Below are 24,030 nucleotides of genomic sequence, written 5' to 3' on the forward strand. Positions count from 1 at the left end.
GGTGTCCATGTGCATAGATCACTGAAAGTTGCCACCCAGGTTGATAGAGTTGTTAAGAAGATGTACGGTGTGTTAGGTTTTATTGGTAGAGAGATTGAGTTTCGGAGCCATGAGGTCATGTTACAGCTGTACAAAACTCTGGTGCGGCCACACTTGGAGTATTGCGTACAGTTCTGGTCACTGCATTATAAGAAGGATGTGGAAGCATTGGAAAGGGTGCAGAGGAGATTTACCAGGATGTTGCCTGGTATGAAGGGAAGGTCTTATGAGGAAAGGCTGAGGGACTTGAGGCTGTTTTCGTTAGAGAGAAGAAGGTTAAGAGGTGACTTAATAGAGACATACAAGATGATCAGAGGATTAGATAGGGTGGACAGTGGGAGCCTTTTCCCTCGGATGGTGATGGCTGGCACGAGGGACATAGCTTTAAATTGAGGGGTGATAGATATAGGACAGATGTCAGAGGTAGGCTCTTTACTCGGAGAGTAGTAAGGGCGTGGAATGCCCTGCCTGCAAAAGTAGTAGACTCGCCAACTTTAAAGGGCATTTAAATGGTCATTGGATAAACATATGGATGATAATGGAATAGTGTAGGTTAGATGGGCTTCAGATTGGTTTCACAGGTCGGCGCAACATCGAGGGCCGAAGGGCCTGTACTGCGCTGTAATGTTCTATGTTCTAGGTTGGGAGAGTTCAAAACTAGGGGGCATGTTTTTAAGGCGAGAGGAGACTTTCAGTCTGATTTATTTATGAAAATTCATTGGAGTCATTTCAGAGAAGGTTCATTAGATGATCCCCAGTATGGAGGGATTGTTTTATGAGCAAAGATTAAACAGGCTGGGACTCTACTCATTGCAGTTTAGAAGAATGAGAGGTGATCTCATTGAAACATATAGGATTCTTAAGGGGCTTGCCAAGGTAAACGCTAAGAGGATGTTTCCCCTCATGGGACAGTCTGGGACTAGAGGGTATAGTCTCGGAATAAAGGAATGCCTATTTAAGACTGAGATGAGAGAATTTCTTCTCTCCAAGAATAGAGAGTCCTTGGAACTCCTTGCCATAGAGAGCTATTGAGGCAGAGTCCTTGTGTATATTTAAGGCTGAGATTGATAGATTCTTGATCAGGGAATCAAGGGATCCAGAGAAAAGGGCAAGAAAGTGGACGTGAGGGATGTCAGATCAACCAATATCCTATTGAATGGTGAAGGAGGTTTGAGGGGGTAAATGGCCTAATCTTGTTCCTATTTGTTCTGGTCTTGTGTTCATGTAGCCAAAGGGTGGTTATGAGGAAATGGTCTGGTATGGGTACTATTGTTTGCACTTGAGGGAACTCTGCCCCCAAGAAACAGCTTTGCCTCCTATCCAGCTGATGTTTGCTTTATCCAGAAAAGTGAAGAAGATAGTTCCTCTTGCAAGCATGGAATCTGGCATGTTCTTGATATATCTAAGCACACAGATTGTCTAATATTGTAGGTTTCCTTGTGAGGCTTGGAAGGATTGCTTAACAAGAAGATTTCACACAATGGTAACCTTCACATCAACAGAAGAACTGTCCTTATTCCACAAGTGTCCGCAGATTATCTTATAGCCCATGTGATAAGCTGAACAACAAAAATCAATCTCCACAGCATATCATTGTCTAAGTGTGAGTGTGTGTGTGCGCGTGCAAGGATCTGTAAACCCAGTGTCTGGTTAGTCACAGGTGTGCACAAAATGCCTCCGGCATCTATGGCACCTATGAACTCCTCACATAAATAGTGCAGTTTAGAAACCTCATAAGAATATGTATGGTTTTCAATTATGTTGTTATGACTAGGTGCATAGATGTAGGAGATCTCCCCTCTTTTCCGCATTTGACCTCAAGGCTGTCTTGAAAATCATTTCTTTACCAATTCCAAGAGTTGTTTAAATGCTGTGACTGTCTGTGAGACACATGGATTTTGTTGTAAGCTGCTGAAAAAGAAACTTGTTTTTATCATTCTTGCCACCCAATCTAGTAAAAGTAGCAAAAATAAAACATTCCAACTCTCTCATATACGTGTTCAAGTGGGAGGATAAGTAAAGTAGTTTTAAAAATCAATGGTATATGAACCTTGATGACTGGGAAAATTTAACACTGGACTTGGATGTCTCTGGATTCAGTGTTGAGACCACTAAGACATGTTAATAAATGATTTTTGTAACTTCTGGATTCTGCCTGCTAGTGTGATTCTTAGAACACTATGGTATAGGGAGGTCAAATGAAATGCATAGCTTGAAGTTACGGGAAGGGTGGAGACAGAGAGGCAGTGTACAAACTCAGGGGTCCTGCTTCTTCAGCAGCTGTCCTTAATCTGTCCTGTCGTCTGGGGAAACGCAGTGTCTTAACCAGAAAAGGGGTTAGTTGGCTCATCACGTGATACTCCTCACCAACTTCCATTTGGGAGCAAGGCAGCTTTTCTCGTGTGATTATGTGGTTGTCAGCTTATTACGTATGGATGTGCAATATTGTGGTGAGGTGGCTCGGAAGTTGACAGCCCTGCCATTACCTTACAGGGTTGAAGGTCAGCTCTGTATTTAAGGGCAGCCAGATGGTCGGTCGGTCAGTCAGTCAGTCAGTCATTTATTCCCTGCAAGTCAGGTGCATCACTCAGGCTCGAAGAGTGAAAACCTGCATCTAAATGTTTTGGTCCTCCACCTTCCCCAGTCAACTTGCCTTCCAACCTGAGACAGATTTCCACCCTAGGCCATACAAGGTCACATCTTTGGCCAGACAGATTTATACTGTTTACCAGCATCCTTGACCTATGTACATTTCACTTCAACCTTCCTCCCTTGGTTATCCTGTGTGCCCTGCACAGCTTGGACTACCACTACCCAATCTTAATCATGGTGTTCTGAAAGAGGACACAGCAGTGGATATTCACTTTAAAGTCCAGGAGGATGACTATCTCACCTGCTGCATGCCAGTTCTTGCAGTTGTGAGTCTGAAGGTACATGTTGCTTGCTTGTCCAGAACCTAATTGAGGAGCACTTTATTCTGGTGATCCAGTCATTTACTGAGTATATACGACATGAAGATGTGTGCACAAACAATGTCCCTGCTTGCTGTCAAGCAGCTGAATCTACCTTTGAAGTTCCAAGACTTAATTAGAAATTTCCAGCCTGTCTTCAGATAAATAATTTCGACTTTTCACCTAATTAAGTTCCCCCACTCCCTTGCTTCTCATTTCGACATTAGTCTAGAGGCACAGAATTAGCACCACATTATTAAACTTTAAGTGAGACCTGTGTATTCTAATTTCTCTTTCTTTGCCCCGAACCCCAATTTCACTATTTTAGAAATGCATGTGCAACGCAGTTCTGGCAAACTTAAAGTCCTGGTTTTATAACCCTAGTATCGATCCCACAGAGGCTGCACTTCACCAATAAAGCCTTGGAAAAATCAGTGCTGAGAAGTTATGTTTGTGATATTAATATAAAACATTCAGCGTGACATTCTTCTGTCCAATATTTAAATGAAGCCATTCAAACACCTTCACTAAAATAGAAGAGGAATGTGTTACAAATGTTATGCATTTTTGTGCTAATCCACAAGCAATTTTGTTCACAATTTATGGTACATGGTACACCACAGCTTCACTCCAACTGCAATACAAATACAAAACAAAAGTGTGTTGCTTTGCAACCTCAGGCCTACTCTTTGAGGCCCACTGCTCTGTCAAGCTTTCTAGCCAGGAAGGAAACACTGAATTAAGTACTTAGCAAAACGTATCTATTATAGGAAAACACATCCAGTTTCAAAATTTAAGCACCCTTTTAATGAAAATATGCCATGCCACTTAAGACAAGTTTAGACCTTTTATCAAACAAAATCTTCAACTTTCTTACAAATTGGAAACGGAACATAATCAAAAATTTCAAATCTTATGTATGCAAGTAATTCAAGTCCCTCAGAACATCCATAAAGAGACTTAATGTGATGCTGTTATAACTGATTGTCCTGTACACACACAACTACAAAGCTGACAGCTGTCTGGAAGAAGTATGTTGACTTACTCTTGGGAAAACAAATGATCTCCGATTCTTAGATATACTGATTTTATTCCCTTTGTTGAGTTGACATATTCTATACTTGACCTTATAAAATCAGGCTGGGGCTATTTCAATGCAAGCTGTTCACATCACAGTAAAGTGTCAATAATGTTGTCTTAAATAGAATGATATAGGGAGGAGTCATGGCAGTGAATTTGAATAAGAATTCCATTAACAAAAATATAACTGTTTCAATATCATTTCTTCACTGGAGTTCAATATTGAAAGTATTACATTTTTAAAAAAGTATTCTTTTAACAATATTCATCCTGTTCAAAGGAAAAGACAGTGTGGCAAACTGCTATTTTGTGGTTATGACACAAACCATAAACTTGATGCCTGTAGAAATCATGAATATTTTCACTTTGTTCTTTAATTTATTTTAGTCCTATTTTCCCAAAGCCTCTCTGCTTTCAATATTTACATACGTGTTCATGTGTCTCTTTACTAAGAGAAAAAGACCCAATCTTGAATCAACCCCCCGCCACCCCCAAACAGGAAATATGCAAAACTGGCTTTAATTGACTAAACCTACAGTTTTCACACTGTGTAGGACGTGATCTTTTGCATGTATTGTCACACTTAACAAATCTTTCCTTCTTTATTTCCAATAGTGAAACCTAAGTCAAAGTGACACAGGCACTGGAATTCAGTTGCAGAGATTTTGTTCCTATTTGTCCATTCTAGTTAGTATTATCTGTGCACATTTTGCTTGAGCGATAGGTTTCCCCCGTATTGAAGATTATAGTACAGCACAGCTGATGCTTATATTTTTAAATGGAAAAGAAAAATCAAAGTCGTAGCAGAAATGCATGGGGTTGCAGTGGATGGCTCGTGCCACACCTCACCGAGAAAGGAGTTAGAAACTGACTTGTCTATTGAAGCGCACATCACAGCCATAACATGTGCTGGGCTAAATTGGATAATGTTTTGTTCTTGTGCCTCTCACTCAAAGAAAGCCTCACCTTCAGGATCTCAAGTAGCTGCTGGTCAATCTGATTCCCAACAGGGCCAGAGCTTGACAGTGGATGCTGCCAGTAGGGCTGGAAGAGGCTTGGAGGGCCAAAATTGTCGCAGAAAAGTTAGGCTCTGAGTTTTGCAGTGGGGAGGATCAAGTTCTAATCGGTATGTAGGTTGCAATGGCATCTTTGGGAGTTGAAGAATACGCCTGATGCACAAAGGGCACCCCTGAATAAGGTGTCCCCCTTGTTTCCTTCCTTCCCACCTTCTTTTCATGTAGACCTCAGAGGGTGGGTGGGTGGGAAGATGACAGACTGGGCAACTACACTGTTATTTGCCCTCTGGTGGGGCATATAATATCCAGCCCATAAATATATTGTAGGTGAGGATCAAATCCATCCTCTGCTTGCTTACCTGAGAAAGGCAGACGTACAAGTGTTTGTTTGAAACAAAAACAGAAATTGCCGGGAAAACTCAGCAGGTCTGGCAGCATCTGTGGAGAGAAATCTGTTCTGGAGACAGATCACTGGACCTGAAACGTTAATACTGATTTCTGTCTGTAGATGCTGCCAGACCTAGAGTTTTTCTGGCAATTTCTGTTTTTGCTTCTGGTTACCAGCATCCACAGTTCTCTTGATTTTATTTTCGTGTAATGATTATTTGAAACAATGACACAGCAAAAGTTGCTATGGCTGTTATATCAGGGTTTGTTGCTTTAGAATCAGAGGCATTATGGTATGGATATTGTGTCAACTTCATTTGCTCCATATCATTCATCCGCAGAAAGTACCATCAGACAAGATGCTCTGAGCCGCTGCTGGTGTTACTCAGTGTGACTATTAATGTGGTTTGTGCCACTTGTCTTTCAATTGAATTTTGCTACACGTAGCAGCAAGTTTCTGTTCTCCTTCCCCCATGACACATGCAGAGACTAAGAACTTCCTCTACTTTGAATTTTTGTTTTCACTTTGTAGCCCTTTGTGACACCCTTCTCAGGAATATTAATCAAAAAAAAGCAAAAATTGCTGTGTATTGATAGAAATAAAGGACTATGTTAGTTAGCAGAGTTAACCTGGCACCAACAACAAATGAAATACCCTACCACAAATAAATATTCTGGTAAAGGAAGCTGATATTTGGTTGCCAACATATGGTTATAAAATCTGGCTTCATGTTTGTTGTAGATTTGATAAATCTTTTATAATGCAGGTGGAATATTCAGTGACAATGGAAGGTTTTTTTTAATTCAACCAAAGCAAATTTCGTTCAAGAGCCATTTACAAAAGAGAATTTTAAGTTATGTATTGAAGAACTTCCTAAACTGCTTCCATACAAAGCCTCTTTTTATAATGCCAGGAAATTGGGTGAGACAGACTGTGTGCTTTAATGTAACTTCCAGAAATTGCACTAAGTCTCAAAATTCCCAGCCCAGAAGAAAAGTAATCTTGTTCTCAGTTCAGTCGTTGGAAGACAGACATATGGTCAGGTATTTTAGTTACAAGTAGTCCTTCACCCACCAGGAGAAGAATTTACAAACTCTCAATCTGGTGTGAAGTATTCAATTTGTTATACACACTGAAATAAAAATCAGAATTTCAGAATATTAATTTACTCCCATGTTTGCTATTGTTTGTCTGTTTTTGGATTACTCTCAAGTACTGTTTTCATGTTGTATTTCATAAATATTACATTGTGAATTGCAGACCAAGAATTGATCATTGAACTTTGTTAGCAGTGATTGATGCTAGTTTAAAAAAACCCAAGATTAAATTTTAATATTAAGTAATAATCAGTTTTTGGTCAATTAAAACATGAAGCTTCTTCGACTACTTATTGCATACATTGTTGTATTGCCTGTTACAAATATCACTTAATGTATGCATGTGAGCTGCACAACAACAGTGTGCGAGTGAATTACTGACATGAATCAATGTAAAACACTAACTCTAATCTTATTCTATTATCTGAGAATTATCATCAAGTACTTTGCATCTGTTCTGCTTTTGAAATATGGTCATTATTAGTAGGCAAGCACATTTCATGCATAGCAAAATTCCACAATTAAAGCCGCCATAGTCCTGCTTTCTCATTAGAAAGAGCTGACTGGTGGTGGTTTAACCTGAGGGTCACCATGCCTTGGGCGAGGGGAGAGGTTGAGAAGGACAGTCCTCCATGGTAACCTCAGCCAGTCTGGGAATTGATCGCCAGCTGTTGATATTACTCTGCATCATGAACCAGCTATCCAGCCAACTGAACTAATAGCAATGAGATGAACGTCCAGCTGACCTGATTTTTTTTTGTAATAGTTGAGTTGAATTACTTGTTCTTATGTTTAATAATAACTAATCTATTTTCAGATTTTGCAAAATGTAATGCGATTTCAGCACCTGCAGTTGATAAGGTGGTGGGATGCTAGGTGAAGCCTCACAAATTCTGGTTTCTTAACCACCATATCTACTTATAAGTTTAAGTGAGTCTAGGATGGGAAAGGATTTGGAGCGCAGCGGATATTCCAATTTTTTTGCTGTAGTGTGTTGGTTACTCGGCTGGTACAATACCTTCACGAAGTGGTGCAAATGCTGTGGCCAGGGCCATCATGGAACCAGACGATAGGGCTGCTGCTAATGTGGAGTTGTTGCTTGTGTTAATCTTCCAGCATAGTCTGGATAGGGTTGGCCTTATCATCCTGGTGTGCCTTGCTGTGTGCAATTGGACCAGGCAATGAGGTGATGTGATAGATGCTGAGAAGATGGCAGAGCAGGAGCAGCCTTCCATGGAAGAAGATGAGGACATTGGAGACAAAGAAGCTCAGATTTCAGCTCTGGGCACTACAAGAAAGATAGGACCTAGTAGACACCTGGTTCTAGTAGATGGCAGCTGGGTACAGCAGATGTAAAGTAGTAATGTAGGTTTTGATCATGCCAGCATTTGGTTGGAAATCTGGGGACCAAACATCAGCCTCTAGTGGTTTTGTTTGTGTCCACTTTTGTTAGCTGTAAATTGAAGATCATGTTTGGTATTGCCTGATTTTTTGCATATATGTGATGTTTGCCACTGAACAGTGACAAGCTGCAGGTCTGTAGTGAACATTGGGAACAGAGCACCACTGATTATTCAAGATGGAGCTAAGGATAAATCATCTGGCTTATTAGCTAAACAGTGACCAGAATGAGAGACTGAGGTTGTATGTGCAAGGGAGTTTCAATCATGGCAGCTATACAATGTGAGCAGTGTGTCTTTGTGTTTGCTGTGTCATTACATTGCCGGTGAGGGGCAACAGCAGATTACTAATGCTTGTATGGGTATACAGCAGCCTTTTAAAGATGGCGTGCGAGCAAGAGATACCAGTCATTCAACCAATATTGACTGAATGGCAAGTTGTTCCAGGAATGGCATGGTAAGATGGGGCTAGAATCGGATGAAAGGCGCACCATAAGGATGGGGTAAGTAGTTAATGAGAGAAGTTCAGTAAGATATGGTTAGAAATGTGACCAGGCTACAAGGTGGAAAACCCTGAAAAAAAATTCATTCGCTACTCTTACTTAGCAAAAATAAACTTGAGATTCAGCATATTGTGGTCACTGTTAATGGGGGAGTTCTGACAAGATACTGGTGACAGAAGGGAATCTTGCTTGAATTTTGCAAAGAATGCAAAGGACTTTGAAAGCTTGTCAGCATGACTCCTTTCTCCCCAGGAGGGCATGCTTGTTGCAGTCCCTCTTATACTGCAGTCCATACAACGACATGGAGCACAAACTACAGAGAAGGAAAATCATGAACAGAGGGAGGAGGCTGCTGTAGCCTCTCAAAACACCCACTACGATATTCCAGGATTAGTTTTTCTACCTCTTCCTCAACCAGAAACTATGCTGAGGGAAGAAGTATGAATTGAAAAGCAAGACAGTGGATTCATGGTCACAATATCTGCAGCTGGCACTTCTAATGGAGTTATCAGGATAAGGGTGAGGTGATTTGTGAACATGCACATGGAAAGAGCATTTTGAGTGCTGAATTGTCTGGTGATGCTACAGTGGCCTTGTTCACTTCTGGCCCTATCTTCCAGAGGGTTAGGGGATGCATGTAAGCCTGTCCCTCTCCAGTTCCCTACTATTTGCTCCTCTTATATGGAAGCCTATCTCCTGAAAAAGACGGAGGAGTGACAGTGTATATACTATTTGTTTGATGCCCTGCCATAGCAGAATAGTTTCAATTATGTCGAATGTGTAAGATGTGGTTGCAGGGTTGGTAAGTGCATAAGGTTGAGTGAATTATATCAATGGTAGACACGAGCTGATTGGTATAGGGCTTTGGTGTAATGAACAATGAAAGAGGTTCTGTGGGTACGAGTTATTAGATGCGTTCTCTGTCCTTAGACACTTAAGGTCTTTAAAAGGTTTACAATACTATAACAAGTCCCTCATAGCTATATTTCTGCAATTCATTTCCCTGACCACCTGCTTCTATTCCCTTTTCAGAATATACTTCTTAAACCTCCTGGCTCCCTGCATGAAATATGACGGTTGTCCTTTTATGCAGGCGAGCTGTAGTTGTTGTTATCTATGCAGATCCCCCTCTAAAATGCAGCTGGTCACCAGCGCATCTTGCACTCGGCAACATGCCACAATCATTGTGAGTAACACCACCCTGCCTGAGTGCAAAGTGATTGCACATCATGATTCTCACACCACGACAGACTGAATTGAGTCTTTAGTCTCTAATTTCTAAATTCAGAATTAAAATAATTTCTTGAGTAAGGTAGCGCATGACTGATGGGATCCATGCAAAAGTGAGGCAGTATGAATCTCTGCCATCAGGACAGGACTTCATCCATCTACCACTGCCAACAAAATCCAGTGTCTTCCAGTTTTGGCATTAAAATTGGCCCAACAATGGGTTATACACATTGATTTTTGATTCACCTATATAAGCTGCATGATTATTTGATAATATCCCAAGATGGCTGACATTTTACTCTTAGCTGTAGAAGATTTGCTTAGCAGTCAGGTAACACAAATGTGACGCTAAATCAGAGTTCCATTTCTAATTTTAAGAACCACATTTTCTGTTCATCTGCCTTCTATAAATAGAAAATAATGGCAACTAATGGAATTTTTAAGGCAAGTTGTTTTCCTCTATTGTGGTGGAGGTGAAATTGATTTCTTTTATAGGGCTATTGAACATTTAATTTGGTTTCTGTAACTTAATTTGATTGTGTTTATTATTTTCTATAAGATTTGCTATCAGCATTCCAGAACAAAGTAATTAAAATTAAAGTCACAGCCAATAATGTGCAATCCAATACGTTACTGTGAGTGTTCAAAACAAGTCAGAATGGGAATGTTTGCAGTGTTGTTAATGTAGAAAAAACAGAGCTTGAATAACAAAACCAAATACTGTTTGAATTTTTACAAGGATCTGAGTACTAAAAAATCCATTAATTGCAGTTATTCAATCATGTTTCTAAACCTACGGACAAAAATGATTTTTATCTAACATCCTTGCATCACAGAGCTGGCTTGAGTCTAAATGTGACATTTTTTTAAGACTTTGTGACTAAGAGACACTTAAAGTAATCAACAATAAACATAGATTAAATTTAAAAGCTGAAAAGGAGATTTGGTAATAATGTAGACTATCTTTATTCTGTTTCCTCATCAGCTGTATGGAGCAGATTCTGACTTTGATGAAACTGATGATGGCTCCAAGAAGAAAAAGACCAAAAATTTGTAAGTTTGATCGTCTTATTTATGGCATTACTTTGTATTGGTTGCTGTAATAAATTTTTCAAAGTTCTTTGCTAGTTTTGGAATAACATTTTAGTTCTCTTCTCATTTCAGTTTTACAACATTCATCTCCTGTTAAGATGGAGAGTAGTAATCACTGGATTTTGATTGATTAAATTAGTTTACTTTTTTGCGTTCGTTCTGCTTCAAAAAAATGATCTAATACAAACCATAAAGTTGAAGAAGACTTTCCCCTTTAAAGTTTCAGAGATAGTCGGAACTTGTAAAGTTTCAGTTAGGTTTATAAAATGCCAGATAATTGGACTGTTAAATGTCCATAGAAGAAACCCATTTTTCACTAATATTTAGGTTTTTGTACTTCAATGAATTTTGATTGTTTAAAGAAGAACAGCGAACATTTACAGTAGTAAATATCATATCATTGCTCAAAGTAAATACATCTTTGGAAGTGATGTTTAGCTTCATTCTAAGCACTGATGGTTGAAAGGTTCATATTGGGGGCAGGAAGGGTGAAATATGATCCCTGTCTCATTAACCCTTGCCCTACTGCATTGTTTTAAAGGATACAACTGTTTCCAGTGAGTAAAAATGAGGGACATTACTAGGAGTTTGAAACAAGTGCAAAAAAGATTTTTTAAAAAAAATAAGAATTCTCATATGGTTGTAGTAGTGGAAATACGTTTGATTTTGCATAATTTTGAATTTGGATGCTTCCCTTTTCAGGTATGGATCTGCTAAAAATGTAAACCAATGAAATACAATGTATTCTAATAGTCCGGTTTAAAACAAATAACTTTCCATAGTAATTACTGGATAATAATCCAGTATTACAATTTTCTATTTATCATTCATTTTTATTACGAAGTACTAGCTATAAAATAAATATGCGCTCAGTGAAAACAAAAAACAAAATTAAACCATTGCTTTACTCCTTTGAGAATTTTAAAGATTTTATTACGAGTTTGAGAAACAACAGCCCCGTACCATTTTCTAAGTTTTCAACATGTCATGAAATACCAATGTGTACCAGAAGGTGGAGCTATGACCACATGACCAGCTCGGATCCGGCATTTATTGCGAGCGCAAAATATCTATTGTTTGCCTTTGCTCTTGCTCAGCGCAGATTAGAAGACAGTTAAAGAGTAAGATAGTGTCCCAGTATATATAGTTAAAATACAATGGGACTGGTTGTCTTATACTTTTAATGGAAATAATTGAGATTTTCCCCCCATGAAGCGTTTTATTCAATGGTGTAGCCTGATTGGTTCGTGAGTTGGCGTTTATCCAGCCCACACTTAGTACTTAATCTGCCTTCCTGGGAGAGCATCAACATAACGATCCGACTCAAAACACTGCAGATCCGCACCACCACATAGAGTTATCCAAATGCTACACACAATGGTTGATTTTTCAGAAAAATATCTGGAAAGGTAGGAGATATTAGATCTTAAGAAAACTTTATTTCAGTAGTAAATTAGATGCGGGAGTTTGGTTATTTTTGATAAATTTCTAGTATTTGTGAAATGTCAGGGAGGGAGCACAATTTGTAAAATTGTAGGTTTTAAATATTTACAGGTTTTACAGACTTGTTAAGAGTAAACATCTGTTTGAAAGCTTTGAGTTACAGTTTACCATTACTCAGGAATTTCATGACTAGTTAATCCTCGCAGATGCAACTGCAATTACATTCCTTTGAATATTGAAACAAAGGTTTAGTTTTCATATTTTGAGCTTTATTGCAATGGCCATGGAACAGTTTATGTTTACATATGCTTTCCTTAAAAGTGTAATTTCAAGGCAAGGAGCTTATTCTGTTTATAAATATATTATGTTACAGCTGATCTGTTGAAAGAACATGTCCCAGCAGAACTTTGAAATGCATTAAATAGAATGCCCTGTGCCAGTCATTCTTGTCCCTTTTGAGTCTGACTTCTTGGCAATTGCTTATTACAATTTCATTATCCATTAATGTTGTTTCTTATCTGCTGGATTTGCAGTCATGTGCATTTAGGCAGTTATATTTCTAGTTATATTTGTTTGGTTTGAATGCTATGATGCCAATGTCTTTTTTCCCCCTAGAAACCTAAGGCAAATCATCTGTTTTTATACAGCATTATTGATAGATCTCTGAAGTTTTAGCAATTATGTTTTTAAGTGATGAAACTGATGGAGGATGGGTTGATTAGACTTTTTATGATGATCATATGATCCATGTATTATGGAAATAAAACATTTGTCATTTACATTAAAGTAGGGATTATTTGGGAGGAGATTTGGGATGAGAATTCAGTACAAGGCATCGATGTGTATTGTTATTATGTATGTAATCAGTTAATAAGGTAAAAATTACTGATTACTTGATCAGATGCTTTAACATGACTGTAGATTGAATACAAACAAAATGCTGTTAAAGAAACACTGTTCATAAAATTGAGAAAGCAGTACATCAAGAAATAAATGTTAGATGTCTTGTTAGTTTTTAGAAAGTTTTCTGTGCAACTGTAATTATAGCACTGATGCTTTCATTTGTTGCTACACATGCCACCAACCACAGTATAATAAGCAGTAGAATATAGTGCCGTGATCTATTAGGTAGTGATGATACATTATCCACACTAAGAAAATTGAATTTTTTTTCAACAACTTAGCCAAAAAATATTGTTTTTACAAGATTTAAGTGGTGAAAAATGCTCTAGGCTTATCAATCATTTTTCCACATCACCAGATAACTTTATTTATAAGCTGTTTAATTCATTCATCAATTCAACACATTCTTTAATCTTTGCCTAAATAAGTTTTCAGAAGATGATACTCCTCAATTTGATTTTACCATTCTTTAAAACCTTTCCTTTAAAAATCTTTTTCTTTCATTTATTCACTCAGGGAAACAGAAAAGAAAGAGTTCTGTTCTTGTACCTACAGTTTGCAGCTTTGTAAATTGTCAATAGAATTTATAATCAGAAAAATTTTCAAAATGATTTTTTTTTTTGCTGAAACAATTCAGCAGGTTTACAGTTGTAAACTCTACCTTCTGCCAAAAAAGCCAGTTGATTTTGTTGTTATAATAACCAGTTAAAGGAATAGACATAAATAGGCAGCATTTGTTTCCTGTTTTAACATTTCAGTTGTTAGTGAGCTTTATTGACCAGAAGTAGGCAGGCAGACACTGACACAATTCTGAGTCAAATTGACTCTCCTTTCAAAAACGTGGGCATACAGGGTAGTCACTCCCACTTCCTGAATGCAAATACCATGAACCAACAGCAACTTCAGTGTAGAACAGGAATTCATGCTGCTCACTTCACAGTCCAGATGCTAGCTCCTCTGCAGGCCAGGGGATTGTAAAGGTTAGATTTTTATAGGTTGCAAGTTTGAAGATCCTGAAACTGTAGTGACAAAATAGACTGTGCAGATTGCTATTGTTAAATTTTTATGAAGCCATTGCAAATCAAATGCAAGGGAAGGGAAAATATCTTCAAAACTAGTCTGAACAAGTCAGCTCTGAAAGATGCCATTTTTCAGAGATCTGTCAAAGCCACAACCACATGAGTTTCATTCAGAAATGCTTTTGAGTTTGCTTCAACGTACAAGTCCTGGTGGGGGCTTGCATCGACGGCACACCATGAAAGAGTAAGTTGAGTACGAACTTACATAATTTTAGAAAATACAGGAAAGAAGCAAATGTATGTGCGTTAAAATGTTTCAGTCTTATCATTGATGTACAAGTTCCTGCAGATTATTGAATAAGATTTCAAGAATGGGGAATTAATTTTTAAATGAGAATGTTTTGTTTCGGCAGTCATGCTTGTTTCTCTGGGTAGTGTATTCAATCTAATCAAATTTTTTGTACCTAATTGCTCAGTAAGAATATATAATTCTCAAATAAACATTTTTCAATAGCTGCTCTATACTTACCTATGTTTTTGTTCCCTTTTCCAATAGGGCCAAAGATATGAAAAACCGCCTGGGATTTCTACGTCGACGAAATGAATCTGGTGCAGGCAGTAATGCTGCAAAACTCGATAAAGTCATTAAAACTGTGAAGTAGGTCTCAAATTTTGATTAAACTTGTAACTTTATTTTTTCAACCTATTGTGGTTGGTAAAGTGTATTCATTTTGAATTTCTGTTTTATGCATCATTTCAAATACCAAATAATGAAGTGAAAGAATGTTCTCTATAGTTACTCGATAATGGTGAAACACAGTCACTATTTATTTCAAAGCTAAAGCACTTTTCAAAGATAAACATGAAGAATAATGATTACGTTTATTTCTCAGTGATCATTCTGTATCACTTTATCAGTGAAGGAAACCTGTTAAGTCAGTTGATTTAAAGAATTATAATTCAGCTGTACTGTCAATATTTTTGAGTTTAAATATCTAGTGTTGGGCTTTGTGAGTATTAAGAGTGAGTTGAAGTAATTTTGCTGGAGAAGTAGATTGAGTGTGCTGTCTGAAAGCTGAATATGTGCAGACTGCTTATACATAAAGTATACAAAGGCAGCTCTGTGGCCCACCTAGGAAAATGTGGTTCTGCACATGACAGCATCTTGTTAGGAGTACTGGAAACATGCCTAGGAAAATCTGCATTTGCCTGCAAACCTCCACAAGAGATTTATTTATCTATTAGCTGTCTAATAGATGCCAACAAGACACTGTTGTAGTCATGCTCTCTGATGCACAAAATCCTACAACATAGCCACAGATTTGGAAGATAGAAGGAAAAATAAGCACACACATTTGTGTGAACTAAGGTTTTGGTTCCTGTAAATCCTTTTGGAGATGAATCGGCCCAACTAAATCTAGAGCAGCATTGGTGACACTGGAGTTAGCTTAAAAGATGAGGTGATGACTGACTGTGCTAAAAAGCAAGTTTGCATTATGTGTCATAATGTCCTCGGGGTTAGTGTTGGATCAATCAACTAGAGGTGGGAAGACACCACCTCAGTACTAACCAACCAGATGATGACTTGCTGCAGTTGAATTGTTAAAATAAGTTAAAAGACTGTGGAAATGTGCTTATTAACAAGCTGTTGTACTTTTGCCTGCAGACCCTCGTCAGAGGAAGCTCTAAAATGGGGAGAGTCTTTGGACAAACTTCTTATCCACAAATGTAAGCACTAATGTTTTAACAATTGTATATTATACAGATGTTGGATTGACATTGACTGTTAATCATTTAAGTAATTATTTCTCTCTAAGTTCAAAAATATTTATTTAGATGTGAATTAGTACATAAGTTTATTAATGAAGTAACTTATTCATGTATAATATGCTGAAAGAAAAGTGTGATAGTATTTTGAACCAACTCAAAGAGAATTAATTATTTTTGAAGTACTTCGATTCTCTGGCCTGCCCTATGTTCCATATTTTACTTGTGGGTATTTTGTCTTAACATTTTGTACCTCTTTAAAAGGCTATTTAATTTTCTTCTTCAGTTTATTAAAAATATTATGAGGAAAGTTCCATTGTTTTAGGTGTAATGAGTAAAATAACATAAATTGTACATAAAGTAATTTAAAATATATTCAACATATATTGATACATCCGTCTTTATCATCTTTGTTACATATATTTATGATCATACAATAAAAATACCAACAATAACAAGTCAAACTGATGATTGATAATGTAGAAAACCTAAAGCCCAGTTTTCATCTTTGTACTAATGAAAAGACCATGTCTCCTATATCTTTACCTTATTTTTGTGTTTAGAATGATGCACAATCTATATTTCATGTGTCACCAATTTGTTTTGCAGATGGTTTAGCAGCTTTTAGAGCCTTTTTACGCACTGAATTCAGTGAAGAGAATCTTGAATTCTGGTTGGCATGTGAGGATTACAAAAAAGCCAAATCACAATCTAAAATGACTTCAAAGGCCAAAAAGATTTTTGGAGAATATATCGCCATTCAATCCTGTAAAGAGGTAAGTGATGTTCTTCAGCATTTTATTTAAATATGCTTCAAATAATAATAAATCTGAATACATTTTAGTGAAATGTTTGGGAGTTGAATATTAAAAATAATACTTTCTGAAACTTCTTTTAAAGGTTAATTTGGACTCCTATACAAGAGAACACACCAAGGAAAATCTTCAGAAAGTGTCACGGTCCTGCTTTGATCTTGCTCAGAAAAGGATATATGGCTTAATGGAAAAGGACTCTTATCCACGATTCCTGAGATCAGACCTGTATTTGGATTTGATAAATCAGAAGAAACAGAGTGCGTCATCATAGGTGCATGCATCTAATTTCCTGACAGGGAGTTGGGACAGATTAATTGCTGTGTTTCCATCATTGGAAAGAGAAGATCATCATTGCTGTTTATCTCAGAAACTTTGAAACCCACTTCAGTGGACTGAATCAGAACTCTGATTGTATCAGAAGTTAGGTGCTTGTGAGATTAATGGGTTTGGACAATTTGGAAGAAAACAGTCAGGTACTGTTTTACAGCAGAGTCTTGCTTAGAGTTACAGCTCCTATCTAATTTTGGCATGTTGTTGGTTGGAGGACATCCTTTTATGAATTTGTTGTGTAACAACAGCATAAGACTTCCAGAACCATGATGGAGAAACAGCTACTTTTAAACTTCCAGTGTGCCAAATTACCCATCTTTCATTTTCTGGAGCAATGTGTCTTTCCACAGCAGCGTCAAGAGCCCCTTTTTGTGGGGTACATTACTAATTATGATCAAAGACAATCATAAAGGACCAAGTTACCATTAAAAGCTGTGCGTTCAAGAACTGTAGAGTTCCTATCCATCCTGAAAGACTGAGCTTGCAAGTTCTGCCTCTTCCAAGCTTTGTGAAAATTGAGACTGTGACAAGTATGTTAGAGTAAACTACTTTGAAGAGACATTTCTGTTGATGATATCATGGCACTTTCCACTTCCCTTTATGAATCGATGTTCTTAGGTGGTGCCAAGTGTGCATGCAACAGAAATTAATTAAACAGCTTTGTTATGTGCTAATGAGGATTGAGCTATTTATTAGTATACCCAGATGCTTGATGCATTTCTAATAGGTAATATTCCTTGTTTTCCTTTTATTTGTTGAAGTGCAATATTTCGGAGGTATGTTCTTTACCTTACATTAATTAAGTGTAATTGTGATATTTCTTGGAGTCTGTACAAATTATGTTGAAATCTGAAAGTTAATTTCCAGTTAATGTTTAACTTTAACTGTACATACCCCAGCAGCAGGCAGCTGGGGATTTTCCAGCTGTATATATAGTTCCTTACAAATTTTGAGTTTAATAATCGTAATATGAGACAGTCGATTAATGAATATGTAAATATGATTTGTCTCTTCAGTGCTACAAATGTTGCAAGGGAGACATAGTGGGAATGGTTTCCTTTAGTCATGAATGCTTGTAAAGGAATTCAAGGAAGATGTATTTTTGTCAATTTCCATTGTTTACAGTGCAGTTTCTCCAAAAACAAAAAAGGCAGAAAAAGATCTTTTTATGGTAAATGGTAAATAAACAATTGTTAACAAGCATTGTTATTCATTTTTGATTTATTCCCATTTATGTCTGCATTGTATTTCTATTTACTAAATTATTCAGTGAATTGATATCACTCAGTTGACTAGACATGATACAAAAACCTACATTTCTTATCCCGTTTATAACATTTGTTGTATCTCAGCAACTTATATTTTAAAAAGTCATGGAACATAGGTATCCCTGGGTGTTTATTACTCATCCTTCATTCTTTTGAGGGGCTGTTGGTGAGCCACCTTTTATTTGATGGACCTAGCCATTTCACAGTGCAGTTAAGAATCAATCGTGTTTTCCTGAAGCAGGAGTCAAATATAGGCTCTGTTAGGAAAGGCTAGTGTCCTCCACTAAAGTACATTAGCTTACACAGAAGACACCCAGCCCTAGTTCACCAATACTTGCTCTTGACCTATCCACTGTCTCTGATTTGATAAGCTGCTTGTCTAACATCTGGTGTTGGATATGCAGCAGTTTTCCTAATTTACTTATTGAGAAGCTGTTGTATTCAGTGTCCTCCATAAATATGGTTCCATAGTCATCAACTCCATCCCTTTTCCTTCCAATGACTGAGACTGAGCCACACTTTTTGCCAGGGGCTTCTTATATAATCCTGAGTCATACTTCTGATTTCCATCACCAAAGCATGTGTTTATCATACCTACACCACTGCCTGACTCCATTCTTGCCTCAGAGAATCTGCCATTGAATAAGGTCATTAAGAAGGCTATGGGATACTTTTCTTTAATAGTCTATACATTGAAACAAGAACAAGGAGGTTATGATGCAGCTGTCATAGTATACAATGTTAGTTAGGCCATAGCTGAAGTATTGTGTGCAGTTCTAGTCATCACGCTATAGGAAGGATGTAATTGCACTACAGATTCACCAGGATGTTTCCTGGGCTGGAGCAATTCAGCTATGAAGAGAGACTAGATAAGCTGGAGTTGTTTTCCTTAGAGCAGAGAAGACCGAGGGAAATTAATTGATATGTACTAAGTTAGGAGTGGCATAGATAGTGTAGATTTTCTGTTAATGGATCAATAACCAGGGGTCACAGTTTTAAGGAAAGAAGCAGGAAGTTTACAGGGGACTTCAGGGAAAAAAAAATCACCGAGTGTTGTGGGTATTTGAAATTCACTGCCTAAAAAGGTGGTAGAGACAGGAGCTATAAAGACATTTAAGAAATCTTGAGCACTTGAAGCATCATAGAATACAAGGATGTGGGCCAAATGCTAGAAAATTGAATCAGAATAGATAGATGCTTTATCATCGGCACAGGCACAATGGACCAAAGAAGTATGCAGAGCAATTATGATGGTAAAACCATAATCCAAGCCTTTGTTATGTCTAGGCTTAATGATTCCCATACAGTGCTGGCAGGTCTCCTAGTTTGAACAACCCCTTATCCAACTGGAAACCTGCTCAAAACACTGTTGTCCGTACTCAAACCCACACCCCTATACCAGTTCACTCGTTGCCATTGTACTTGTTGCTCTGCATCAGCTTGTTCAACAATACCTCAATTTTAAAAATCTCTTGCTTGTTTTCAAATTCCTCAATGGAGTTGCCCTCCCCTTTCTCTGTAAACTCCTGCACTATGTAGACCTCTGAACTCTCTATTCTCCTCCAATCCAGGCTTTTTGCAAATGACTGATTTTGACCACACTTCCATTAGTTGTCACGCCTTCAGCTGTCTGGACACTCAACTCCAGAATTTCCTTTCTAAATTCTATTAACTCTCTCTTCTATTAAAGGTACTCCTTAAAATCTAACTGTTTCTGCAAGTTTTTCCTCCCTTGTTCTAATATCTCCCTTTGCAGGGTCACTGTAAAGATGTTAACACTTCTGCAACGCACCTTGAAATAAAAACGAAGTGCTGGAGAAGTTCAGTGGGTCTCAAAGAAGAGTTATATTGAACTCCAAATGTACACTCTTTTTCTCTCCCAAAGATGTTACTAGACCTGATGAGTTTCTCCAGCAATTTGTTTTTAATTCAGATCTCCAACATCCACAGTACTTAGTTTTTATTTAAGCTCCTAGCTTGCCTTACTGCTGTGAAAATCACTTGCATGCTTGAATCTTCTCGAGCTATATATAGGAATTGTCTGTCCAGTGTTTCCGCTGATGTTTTACATTTAGACGGAATGAACCACTTTCTGTAGAGTCATAGAGATGTACAGCACGGAAACAGACCCTTTGGTCTAACTTGTCCATGTCGACCAGATATCCTAAATTGTTCTAGTCCCATCATACAGAATTTGGCCCATACCCCTCTAAACCCTTTTCATTTACCCACCCAGATGCCCTTTAAATGTTGTAATTGTACCAGCCTCCATCACCACCTATAATAGCTCATTCCATACACGGACCACCCCTTAGTTTCCTTTTAAATGTTTCCCCCTCACCTTAAACCTGTGCCCTCTACTTTCAGACTCACCTGCTCTGGGGAAAAGACCTTGACTATTTACCCTATCTGTGCCCCTCATGATTTTATAAACCTCTATAAGGTCAACCCACAGCCTCTGACGCTCCAGGGAAAATAGCCCCAGCCTATTCAGCCTCTTCCTATAGCTCAAACCTTCCAACCCTGGCAACATCTTTGTAAATCTTTCCTGAACCCTTTCAAGTTTCACAACATGTTTCCTATAGCAAGGAGACCAGAATTGAATGCAATGTTCCAATAGTGGCCTAACCAATGTCCTGTACAGTCGCAATGTGACCTCCCAATTCATGCTCAATCCACTGACTAATAAAGGCAAGTGTACCAAATGCATTCGTTGCTACCCTACCTGTGACTCCACTTTGAAGAAACTATGAACCTGCATCCCAAGGTCTCTTTGTTTGGCAACACTCCCCAGAACCCTGCCATTATTTGTACGAGTCCTGCCCCGATTTGCCTTTCCAAAATGCAGCACCTCACATTTATCTAAATTAAACTTCATCTCCCACTCCTCGGCTCATTGGCCCATCTGATCAAGGTCACATTGTACTCTGAGGCAACCACTGTGCTGTCTACTACACCACCAATTTTGGTGCCATCTGCAATCTTAGTAACCATTCCTCCTATGTTCACATCCATATCATTTATATAAATGATGAAAATCAGTGGACCTAGCACCGATCCTTGCAGCACACTTCTGGTCACGGATCTCCAGTGTGAAAAGTACCTGAACTGAAAGAACTGCACTGTTTTTAATTATGCCCACAAAGTCATTGAAGACAAGGGCCAAACCAAATAGCCAAATAAAATGTCCCAACAGACTGTAAAAGGTGAAAATCCATTTATTTTGGTAAATGCCACTGATATTTTCTGATATTACTTTTAAATGGGAAGCACAGGTGTATAATTTAAACTTTTCCTTCCACCAAAATCTCAAAAAAACCTATGAAAATTAACAATAATTATTTATTTCAACATGAATCCTTAATGTGCATTTGTAATATGGCTGCTGTAGAATCCAATGGTTAGAAATGTTGCCAACGTATGCTATATGCCAGAGGAGTTGCATCCCCTTGTGAAAGAAGAAACTAAAGGATTTTCTTCCATGAAAATGTTCACGATGGTCATAACGACAGTGAAATCTAATTAACCTTTTAACTACAAGACTCATTGCAACTCACACAGACTATTTAAATACAGATAGCTGCACCAACAATTAGCTCAGTACCAAACTGCTTGTGCTGCCAACCCAATCATTCCACCCTTCTTACTAAACACTTAGCAATTTTCCAATCATATAAAAGGCATATTTGTTATCCATAGGAAGGCTCAAGTTCACCAGTGACAAATAAAAAACGCCTGCAAAGCTGACAGGATGTCCACGTATATGACTCAAAGTCCAATAATTTAGATATATATGCAAAAAATACTGAACTGGCACAGACTTACAGTCAGAAAAGACAGGAAAAAAAATTGGAAGACAATGGCCTCAAAATCCAACTTGGTGATGCCAGTAACTTTGCTGTTAGAGTCACTTTCAAATTTATTGTCCAGACAGAAAATTCTGAACAGAAATTAATTTCAAGTACATGGCTCATTCATTAGCAAGTACATGTAAGTAAACAATAACAAAAAAGAAGTACTCAATAATCACAAAAGTCCAGCTTTAATCAAAGTATTCAAACTATTTCATTGGAAGTAGAATAATCAGTTAGTGATTCCTTGCAGATGTTACATCCTAAGTATATAAAAGTGCTGATCTTAGTAGAAAAAAAATTCCTGCACTGCTCTGCATGTTTCTAGCTTGAAGTATGCAGAATCAACTGTTGTGTCCAGACCCTTTTTTTTACCTCAATGCTTTAGTTAATAACATCTTACACATATACATCTTCCACAGCACAAGGGGCTCCCTCCAGCACTATTTAAAAGGATCATCAAATTCCTGCATGTTAGTTGTTGATTAAATTCTGTCAGACCTGTTTGAGTTTGAGGAAGGGGATTCAGTGCTTTATAGATTTGGTTCAGTTGAGAGGAGTGCTGCTGCCCATGAAGAAGGCTTGGGATCTGTAGTTGCCAGCCCCTTTGGGCTGTAATAACTCAGAAATTTGGAGCAGAGGCAACAAAATTGCCGGCGGAGGGCAGACAGGCTGAAACATCTCAGCGGGAAGCCTTTGCCCGCAGGATTTTCCAGGAGCATGTCTCCTACCTCGACCTCAGCAGAACTAGTGTGTTGGGTGATTGCAATTCAATCCATGGTATTATTCTTGGAATCACATTTACAGCCCCAGAGCAAGGTGAGGACAGGACTGCCAGTGACTGTGAAGGTGAACATGATCTTAAATTTCTTTGCCTGCTGATCCTTCCAAGCTGCAACAAGCAAGCACATTAACATTTAGCTCTTTGCTTGTCCAATGCTCTATCCATGAGTTGACACACCCTACAAGCCAGGAGAAAGCACTTGCTTGTTTTCTCTCTGAAAAGAGAGACGTCCCTAGCCACAGTGGTCTTTTTCATTGTCCAAAGTCTGACTGACCATCAACACCACAGTTCAATAAGAAAATCACTGTGATTTCTGAGAATAATCAGGCTCCCCACTGTTCACCAGTTCCATACCTTTACTTCCCTCACGCCATTGTAGTATCCTCTTGACCGCAATCTTGAAAGCAAAGCCACCAGGAAGAAACCATTCTGCTGACGTTATCCAACAAAATTTGAATATTCCACACAATACTTAACTAATCACTCTGGTGCACTTCTTCAGTGCCTAGGTTGCAGGTAATACCTAAGCCATTTCTCCTCTGTGGTGTAATTGTTGTGGCCTCAGCACAATCGGTGAAAAGCTGCCGAATGTCAGTAAACTAAAATGCTACAGACTTTGAAGATTTGGATTCAGATCTGCCGTCTCAACGTGGGTGGCAGTTGTCATCCTGGAAGAGTGTATTGAATAATGTGTTCATTGTCCTAGGTGCCTTTGCTCGTCCCTTGGGATGCATTAGGGAGGTCTTCGACTATCTGAATTGCTATGAGACCCTGGAAACCTCTTTAGGCACTATATATTAAAGGCCATGGTGGCAACAATTCTAAGCCTGAACACCAGCAAGCTGGGATTTCTTGATGACGTAAGATTAGTGTCGCAGATGCTGGAATTCTGAAATCAAAACAGAAAATGCTGCAAATATTCTATCTCAGGCTGGAGAAACAATTTAATTTTTCAGATAGATTACCTTTCATCAGAAAATGATCTTGTGACCTCAGTCTGAACTTTCACTCTAGCGCTGAGACAGTGGCTGAATTATACGTCAGCAATGGCAGG

The 24,030-nt window shown here is 38.2% G+C and overlaps 1 protein-coding gene across 9 annotated transcripts in view; it reads left to right on the forward strand.

The window, feature by feature from the left end:
* The window catches only part of rgs3a (regulator of G protein signaling 3a), a 275,278-nt gene extending 257,001 nt beyond the window's left edge, over positions 1-18,277 (forward strand). For 7 of the 9 annotated variants that reach the window (XM_048613560.1, XM_048613559.1, XM_048613561.1 and 4 more), the window contains 5 exons: positions 10,690-10,757; positions 14,718-14,819; positions 15,828-15,889; positions 16,538-16,704; positions 16,829-18,277. In XM_048613560.1, coding sequence (XP_048469517.1) covers positions 10,690-10,757; positions 14,718-14,819; positions 15,828-15,889; positions 16,538-16,704; positions 16,829-17,014 — 585 coding nt within the window. In that variant the 3' untranslated portion in view covers positions 17,015-18,277. Of the gene's footprint in view, positions 1-10,689; positions 10,758-11,892; positions 12,206-13,694; positions 14,406-14,717; positions 14,820-15,827; positions 15,890-16,537; positions 16,705-16,828 lie in introns of those variants that run through there. The other 2 variants (XM_048613567.1, XM_048613566.1) reach the window with 2 other exon arrangements.
* Positions 18,278-24,030: the final 5,753 nt, after the last annotated feature.

This window comes from Rhincodon typus, chromosome 28 (genome assembly GCF_021869965.1).
Source record: "Rhincodon typus isolate 14 chromosome 28, sRhiTyp1.1, whole genome shotgun sequence".
Classification (NCBI taxonomy): Eukaryota; Metazoa; Chordata; class Chondrichthyes; order Orectolobiformes; family Rhincodontidae; genus Rhincodon; species Rhincodon typus.